Source organism: Acanthisitta chloris, unplaced genomic scaffold (genome assembly GCF_000695815.1).
Source record: "Acanthisitta chloris isolate BGI_N310 unplaced genomic scaffold, ASM69581v1 scaffold1777, whole genome shotgun sequence".
In the NCBI taxonomy this organism is placed as follows: Eukaryota; Metazoa; Chordata; class Aves; order Passeriformes; family Acanthisittidae; genus Acanthisitta; species Acanthisitta chloris.
The window spans coordinates 52,951-62,253 of NW_008682967.1; the positions used below are offsets into that span (position 1 = coordinate 52,951).

Sequence of the window (9,303 nt, forward strand, 5' to 3'; positions counted from 1 at the left end):
AGAACATTTCTAGCCCAACACCCCTGCAGTACACCCAAACACCACAAGCACACAATCATCTCTTCAAATGGATTATTTAATAAGCTGTATTTACCCACCAAGCTCTAACCCCTTACTAACCTCATTGGATGTAGGTCAAACATTGGAGGCTGAAGTTCAGCAAGCTCTATAGCAGTTATTCCAACTGCCCACAGATCACAGAGTTGGTTATAGCCACCTTTTCTTTCTACTGCAGCAACTTCTGGTGCCATCCTACATGATAAAAGACATTTTTAGGTAAAATTCTCCCTACAAATCAATCAATCAATCTTTTGTACGCAGCAGTTTAGAACTCTCGTCCCTAATGCTCTCAATCTATCAGCTCACAGCATATACCTGTGCGTGTATAAAAAGTTATGTAATGTAAACCTGAAATTTTCCTCAATCATCTTTTAGTGACTGACAGGCAGTTTCTGAAACAGTCAGTAAGTGGATGAAATCAACCATATGTCAGACTTTTTTGCAGGCATACAACAAACTACTCAACAGAGTCTAAGGTATAATTATTCAACTACAATAAAATACAAACAATATCTAAATCCACACATTGCCCCAAAAAGTGATCAACTGACTTTGAAAAGAAAAATTCTACCACAAGAAAGCAACAAAACGTCATATTTCTCATATTCCAAAAGCCTGAGACCTGAAGACTCACTGCCACCTCTGTCCAGAGCACTCCTTGTTTGGAAACTCTGCCTCACTTATGCCAGACAAACTCACTGAAGTTAACAAAGTAGTTTCACATTCTCAGGTGTCAAAAATTAACAAGCACAACTGACACTTGAACAACCTAAAGCAATCACCAGGCATTGTTACATGTTTTGGACAGCCAAAGTGAATTACGAATTTGACTGTCCAACACAGTCCTATCAGGTGGCTAACATGTTAGTATTTTTTAGCTTGAACTTTTATCAGTCCAGATCACCTGCAAAGTAGCAGTACATCTGGAGATGTAACTCAGTACATATGAATGTCCTTTAATGAGTGCTGCAGTAAATCAGCAAACAGCAGGTTACATGTTTTGGACAGCCAAAGTGAATTACGAATTTGACTGTCCAACACAGTCCTATCAGGTGGCTAACATGTTAGTATTTTTTAGCTTGAACTTTTATCAGTCCAGATCACCTGCAAAGTAGCAGTACATCTGGAGATGTAACTCAGTACATATGAATGTCCTTTAATGAGTGCTGCAGTAAATCAGCAAACAGCAGTTCAAATGATGTGTTATTTAAATATAGGCAACCTCATCTGTAGATCTGAAATTATCAGGTTTGGGGGTAGAACTTACACTGCCTGTTTTCACTAAAGTTTCTTCTCCACAATCTCAATAATTTTGCTTCCTTGCTTCTGCTATCAAATCTCTCAGCAGCTTTGCAAAGAACAGCTGATGCTTTTCACCAGCATTTAACCTTTCAAAGTTGTTATTTTGAAGTCTGACACAATTTGGAAGTTGCAGGCCAGGACTGAGGACACCCAGACATCTTGGGAAAGAGAGACACCAACCACACAATCATGACTGACGGATTTTTGTGTTATTCTGAAAGGGAAGTGAATCCATGCCTTTGTGTGACTTACAGTGCCACAAGAAGGCTAAAATACCATGCTTGACTATTTCAAGTCAATACTTGAGCATAGGGGTATTTTCATTATATACATTTTTATCTTGTGCCTACTATGCTGCCAGACAATAGGATGTTTAATGACTGTTTGGGAAATGTACAACAGAAGTGTTGGTTTACAGTAAAGAATGCACGCCAACAACTACTTCCAGCATGAAGAAGATATAAGTGAAAGACTGAACAGACAAGATAAATTGTACAAACTAGTTTACTGAGGGAAGAATAAAGATGTAGTACAGACAGAATAGAAATGTACAATACAATTCAATCAGTTTAGGCAGTTAAGGGAAAAAAAAAGCTTAGAGGAAACACTTCACAAGTGGCAAAAGAATTTGTGGAGAAAAACAAATGAAATTCATTATCAACTGAAAAGTTGCAGAAAAGATGTATCCAGCGAGGGGAAGAAATTAAAACATCAAAATGGAAAAATCATGGAAGAAAAAAATATTTAGGACCAATGTTAAAAACAAGCAAAATTGTGTTTAAGTTTTACTAAATTGAGATAAATTAGTCAAGCGATGCCAGTAGACACCTTTCAATTTTTCAGAGCATTAAAGCATTTTCTCCAATTCTCAGATAATTCAGGATTTGGCATAAATAGCAGATATGATCACTAGAAAGTCTGACACAGCCTTTAGTGATTAATCTACCCAGGAAGAGACAGAGCATGCTTTTATCACAATTTTCCAACAGTATTATATATGTTACCATTATATAATGTTCAAGTAAAACACAGTTACCAATATGGGGTGCCAATGAACGATTTCCTTTTGGCAATTGTAGCTGTTATCTGTGCAGATACTCCAAAATCAGCTAGAAAAAAAAAAAAAAAAAGGCAAAACCAAACCAGCAGTTAACAACTGGTTTGATGTAATTAATTGTTAATGAACACAAGTTTGGTTTCCCCACTGTAAGAGGTTCTTAAATATACTAGAAATATTTAACAAAAAAATAAATAACAAAAGCAAATAAGGGAAAGTTGTGTATCTCAGATACCATCAGACAGCTCCCCTCAGTGCTTGCCAAACATGCACACAAACATGTCCCTCATCCACAAAAGGAATAATAGGCCAGCACAGAACGTCTAACAGTTAAATGCAGTGTTTTAATATGGTAGAAAACTTAATTTTGTGCTATCCTAGAGATTCTTTCAGATAACCTTTCAATGTACATTTCACACTTAATCACTCTAGTTCGTACATTTCATTAAAAATTTATAAAAGCATGTGATTTTATTTTTACTTTCCTCTTACAGTATTGGAGGGTCTTTTAACCTCACTGTTCCAGAACTACTCCAATTAAACTTCAGATACTAAATGGATTGTTCAGTTAGATATTTCCAGCAAGATAAAAAGAATTCTGATATTCACTAACTCCTTACATGAACCATCACATCATTGAACAAAATCCAGCAGACTTCTCCTTAGAACACATAAAAACTCACCTAATTTTACATGTCCGTTATCTGTTAGAAGAATGTTTGCTCCCTTTAAAAAAAAGCAAGTATACTTGAATTAAAACACACAGATTGTTCCAATACTGTATTTTAAAAAACTATGTGAGATGTTATGGCAAACTAGGGGCCAAAAACAAAGCAAGGATTGTATTCAATAAATCTGCAGCCTTACCAAGGTTTTGTGAAATCAGCAAGTTGCCATTCTGTTATATATATAAAAAAAACAACCCTCGGATATAAAGGGTTTTTCATTAATTTTTAGTTTAGCCTGCGGCACCACAGACCTTCCATTGCACACAAAACTTCTCTCAAAAAACAGAACATGATGATTTGTCTATGCTGATTAATTCCTCCTTTTTTCTATTTACAATGACTGAAAGGAAATAGAAACGCTAAAGGTCAAAGCGGAAACAATTTGATTTTTTTCCCCTAAGCAGGAACAGGTTTTGCCTTGTTGGAGAGCCATGTTTACTACAGTTATAGCCTTAAGAACCTGCCTCAGTATTCAAGCATTTAGCAAAACTGCTTCCATCCTTATGCAACAGAGATTCCACTGGTGCTAGATTTGAAGAGTTCATTTTTGTATGGCTGTGTGTACCCCTCACTTCAGCTCAATAATTAAAAGTAACCCAAAACTGAGGTTTGTATCACAAAATTACAAGAAAAAAGGACTGAGCACAAATCTGATCTGAAACCAGGTACAGGCTGAGTTCAATGAAGGCCAGCTAGAGCTGGCTAAGCACAGCTCAAAATGTCAGCACTGCCCATAAACTAGATGGAAGGGCAGCAGAGATGAACCTCCAAAAAACGATGTTTTTACAGATTATGGCTTTCACAGAGAAGGGAAAGTCAGGCCTGCAGTAAAATGCAGCTAACTTGGCACATGTCACACAAGTACAGTTAATGAGCCTGATAAATGGTAAACAGTGTGACAGCCCAGTTCACATGCTCTTGACCTTGTTCACCTTTCAGGACTAACAGGACAGGTAATCTAAGTATGTTACTTAGCTACTGAAGGAAGCAGTCAGGCAATCTGCAGATGAAGAATGGTATTGTGCCATGCTCATGAGAACCGCTTTTTTTAAAAAAAATAATAATTCTCAATGAAAGCACTGTAAGCATTTGTTATCAGCACAGTTCTGCTTAGAAAAAGTATCTGTGCACTGTATCCTTGCAAGCATCGTTTTGTTTTCTATAAAGTATAACGGGAAATGCTTAATTTTGGTGTCCAAAGAAACCTTTCATTCAGAAATTACTTTTATGATAGCTCAAACACGAAATATTCTTCTGCAGCCAATGAGAAGAACTTGGAATCAGGCTTCATGAAGGCATCCACAATCAAAACTGCTATGTACATTGCACCCCTAGTCTGCATGAAAACAAACCAAACTAACAAAACCAACTCCATGCAACAACACAAAGAAACATGACAATTTACTGTCAGATTTCCAGGAGGAAGCTTGAGAAGTCTAAGCTGCAGTCTGAACAAGGAAGACTTTGGAAAGGCAATGACTAGGCAGTAAAACTCCCGGAACAAAAAGCCAACAGGAATCACCAGAATGAAACCATAACGGTGTGTGTGGGAGTCTGAACAAGCTGCCTTTGATGCAGCTCTGTTGAGATGAAGATTTAAGCAAGTCAGTGCTAATAGCCTGATCTGCAGCACCCTTTCTATATTTAACATGCGAGGGAGGGGACAGAAGTAGTCTCCAAGAACCATACAGAACAGCAGCCACTGCCCTGCAATCTGCTCACCAAAAAAAGCAAGAAGCCAAAACAACAGCTCTGCTCGCTAGCTGCTTCAAAAAGAAGGGTCTGTTGAGCTTCCTTAGAAACACTACGGGAAGACCAAACCTTTCTTTTACACAGAGCACACCGTTACAACCATCTGCACATATATGGCTCTGGACACCAGCTGATGTCTAAACTTTACAGCACTGGTCTAAATAAATAGTACGTGTGGCTTCAATGAAAAGAACAAACTATTAGCCATGCATGCATTTTAAAGAAAGAAAAAAAAAAACCTTTTCTCCCTTGGGTGGAAGCTTTTTTTCATTCTAACAGATAAAAAACCCCAAACCCTACATATTAAAAAATATACCCCAAATTAATACATAACAGTAAAGACTCACTGGAGGTGATACAGTTTATTTCAAAAGCACCAAAATTCCCTTCAGTTTTGCTTACCTTTATATCTCTGTGCATTTTTCCTTTACTGTGAAGATAATATAGTCCCTGCATAAAATATTTAGATAATCATTTAGTTCAATGTTTTTCATTTTATAACCACTTCTTACTTAATTACCACATATATTTAGAATTCAATTCAATCACCTAGATGACTCACTGACTAAAGAACATTTTTATCTTTCAGTGTAACCTGCTGTAAATTTGCAAATTCAATATATGTAGTAGAATATGTAAATATCTTTATATAAATAAATTTAGATATGTATCTAATATCTAAAACACAGGATAGATGGAAAGAATACCAGTGACTACATCTACTGGAAGAAGGGTATTCCCCAACCAGGTTTTCCTCTGGGCATAGTAACTGTCACCTTTTTAGACCAGGCTAATTACTGTTAAATTGCCTAAGTCTTCCATTCAGCTCTCAGGTCACTGGAGAGCTAGTGCAGTTATCTCCTGTATCATTACTCACTTCAATCAAGCCTAGAAACATGCTAGTAAGGCAGTGCTTTGGGTCTAACACCAGACTTCAACTCTAACTCACAGATTTCTGCAGAAGCATTAGGCTGTCCTTCTGGGTCTCCATGACAGTACCAAAACATTTTAAGACTCCACATAGGTTAGAAACTTTACATTCTGAAAGAGTTCTACAAAATCAAATCCCTGCATAACAAATCACAGAGCACGTCACTTTTGACACTCCAGGACTATCTCTAAAATTCTCTTCCAGGGGTAAAATGACACAAATATCTTCCATAAGGCTTTAGGTTCATGGGAGATATTTTTTGTCAGTTCATGCAAGACTTCACAGAGTTGATTGCAGAAATAAATTAGGATTCTTTTCAATTATCAGCATTTTTATGGATGGTCAAAATGTACCAACAGGATAAATGAGGAAACCATTACTTACATGACTTGGTACTTGAAATCTCAAGTGAACAATATTGTACAGACAGATGACAGTACCACTGAATATACAGTCTTTGGGGTAATTTTTATCAGGTCATAAAAGCCTGTATGCACTGTAACTGATGTGCTAATCAGTTAATGAAATTCAATTCCTTAAACTAAAAGAGCAAAAAAGCTCCTTAAATGCTTTAACCTCTTTCTCTAGGGCAAATGACTAACAATAAGCAGTCGGTCCAGTGTTTTTTCAGAGTCCTCATTGCAGGCATGCAGACCCAAAAATTGCACTCAATTTGCTTTTTGTACAAAGTGTAACTAATCAAAGCATCTATCACACCAATGCAACAACTGGCACTAGCTAGAAGAGTCCCATGTACACTCCTTAAATCTGTGGCTGCTGCTGGCACATAAAGTCCATCAACTCAACATTTTTACCATTATTCTGGAAGAATCTGCCATCAGCATTTTCCAAACTGAATGCTTGGAGACAAGTACTTTGAAGGTCATATTTACAGGACCTGTATTTTCAGAATCAATCTCACCAAGTCCAACCAAAACTGACAGCTAGTGTTTTTTTATGAAAATGGACAATTTAATAGGACTCTAAATATGGAGACTGAATGCTAACTTTAGGCATCCAAGTGAAACTCCAGATTCATGGAAGCTTGTGGGAAAATCAATGTCGGACAAATTACTTTTATGAATGGACAATATATATATATATTCTCAAATTTTTTACTAAAAAAGTGATGTTGCATTATAAGCTACAACAAGACATCAGAAACTATATACATTTTGTCAGAGTATTATTTCCAAGTATTTACAGACAATTTAAACTATACAAAAATGGGTCCATGAAGAACACTAAAAATACATACAAAATAGCAAGTTTCTATCTTACGCACAATTTATACGTATGAATCAAGACATCTTCCCACATAACAAATAATTTCATAAAGTCCCTTCTAGACTACTGAAACACTCCTCCATATGCTGAGAATATTATGGACTTGATTGATAAACTATTTGGTGGGTAAGGAATTGGCTAGATTACTGTATCCAGACAGTAGTGGTCAGCAGCTCAATGTCCAGATGGAGATGAGTGACAAGTGGTGTTCCTCGGGGTCCATACTAGACAGTGCAATATCTTCATCAGTGACATCGACAGTGGGATCAATTGTACCCTCAGCAGATTTGCAAATGATTCCAAGCTGAATAGTGTTATTGACATACCTGAGGGACAGGATGCTATCCTGAGGGACCTGAAAAAGCTCAAGAAGTAGGCCCATCACAGAACCTCATGTGAACCTCATGTTCAACAAGGCCAAGTGCAAGTGGTACCCCTGAGTGGAAGCAACTCCTGGTATCAATCCAAGCTTGGGGATGAAGGGCCTGAAAGCAGCCTGGGGAGAGGTTAGGGGTACTGGTGGATGAAAAGCTGGACATGAGCTCAGAGTGTGCACTTGCAGCCCAGAAAGCCAACCACACTAGGCTGCATTCAATGCAGTGTGGCCAGCAGGTCAAGGGAGGCAATTCTGCCCCTCTTGTGTCCTTAACACAAGAAAGACACGCGCGCACTGGAGTGAGTCCAGAGGAGGACCACAAAAGTGATCAGAGGGCTGGAGCTCCTCTCCTATGAGGAAAGGCTGAAAGACTTGCAGTTTTTCAGTCTGGAGAAGGCTCCAGGGAGACTTCATTGCAGCCTTTCAATACTTAACAGGGTCTTATAAGAAAGATAGGGCTAAATATTTTAGCAGGACCTGTTGTGACAGGACAAGGGGTAATGGTTTTCAATTAAAACAGGGTAGATTCAGTCTAGATTTAAGGAATAAAGATTTTTTTAATGAGGGTGGTGATTCACTGGAACAGGTTGCCCAGACAGGTGGCAGATGACCCATCCGTGCAAACATGGAAGGTCAGGCTGGGCAGGGCTCTGGTCTAGCTGAAGATGTCCCCGCTCATTGCAGGGGTATCTTCAGAAGTCCCTTCCAACCCAAACCATTCTACAATTCTGTAAGAACAAAAGTGTTTAAAGGATTAAAAAACCTTAACACTCCCAGATGTCACATAAGCCTTCACTGTAAAGAACGAAGAGCCATGTCATGTAAGTCCGAAGTCTGTAAAGTCTGGCATAGCATAGGGAAATGGTAAGTGGCATCCAATGGAGCCCAGGAACAGAGCTATCTTGAAAGAATGTTTGAGAGAGGCAGCAGCTCTGAACTGATGGCATTCAACAGGTCCACATTCACTAGAAGCCAGGAACTGCTCCCTCACATTGAAGCAAGACATCCATCAAGAAAAAGCAGTTTCTGGTTAAGCTTTACTAGTGTACTGAACCAGTAATTTCAGAAAGCAAAATGAAAGCTAGCAATACCCACAAGGAGAGGGTCGTGACCTTAACTTAAACATCTCAAAGACACATGCAACTTTTTTTAGTGGCAAAGAACAACTACCAGATATGCAAAACACAGTGTTTACATTTTCCTTCAAACCTGCAACAACTAACTTATACCACAAATATGGATTAAGAAACATGCTGCTTCCCCCTTTTATAAAACAAATACAAAATTAACAACAGAAAGATGATGAGAGTTTTCTTCAAGTGATCCAGGGTAAACTGAGGTTATGTAATTATACACAGCAGTTCTAGGCTGTAATACAGGACCTTCTCAAAAGTCAGAGAAAAGTGCTGCCATACTATCACGTTATTTGTAGATTTTTTGCTCTTAATACTTTTACATTAGAAGTCAACCGCAACTACCTGTAGTGTTTCTCTGCTAACATAGGCAATCTGCTGTTCTGACAGTGGTCCAGTCACTGAAATGGAAAGGAAAAAGAAAATCTCAAAATCAAGTAATATACTTTCCATTCCAAAGTCATACCTCAATTACTTCCATTCACACTCATAGGATCTTACACTACAAGTCTCTGTAAACATGCTTAGCCTTTCCTCTCGATCAAGCATCCCAAAGACCACCAACACTTTTTAAACTCAAAAATAGCCAGTCCCATTGGAATGGAAACTACTAAATCCTTCCATATATAATAATTAAGAGGAAAAAGAAACAGAAGCAACAATTCAAGAACAACTCT

At 38.0% G+C, this 9,303-nt stretch overlaps 1 protein-coding gene across 2 annotated transcripts in view; it reads right to left on the bottom strand.

Annotated features, from left to right (window-relative positions):
* MAP4K3 (mitogen-activated protein kinase kinase kinase kinase 3) overlaps nt 1-9,303 on the bottom strand; it is a 61,585-nt gene that overhangs the window by 47,051 nt on the left and 5,231 nt on the right. For both annotated transcript variants that reach the window (XM_009078707.1, XM_009078708.1), the window contains exons 3-7: nt 8,972-9,027; nt 5,302-5,349; nt 3,103-3,145; nt 2,399-2,471; nt 121-252 (exon numbers count right to left, since the gene is read on the bottom strand). In XM_009078707.1, coding sequence (XP_009076955.1) covers nt 121-252; nt 2,399-2,471; nt 3,103-3,145; nt 5,302-5,349; nt 8,972-9,027 — 352 coding nt within the window. The remainder of the gene's footprint in view (nt 1-120; nt 253-2,398; nt 2,472-3,102; nt 3,146-5,301; nt 5,350-8,971; nt 9,028-9,303) is intronic.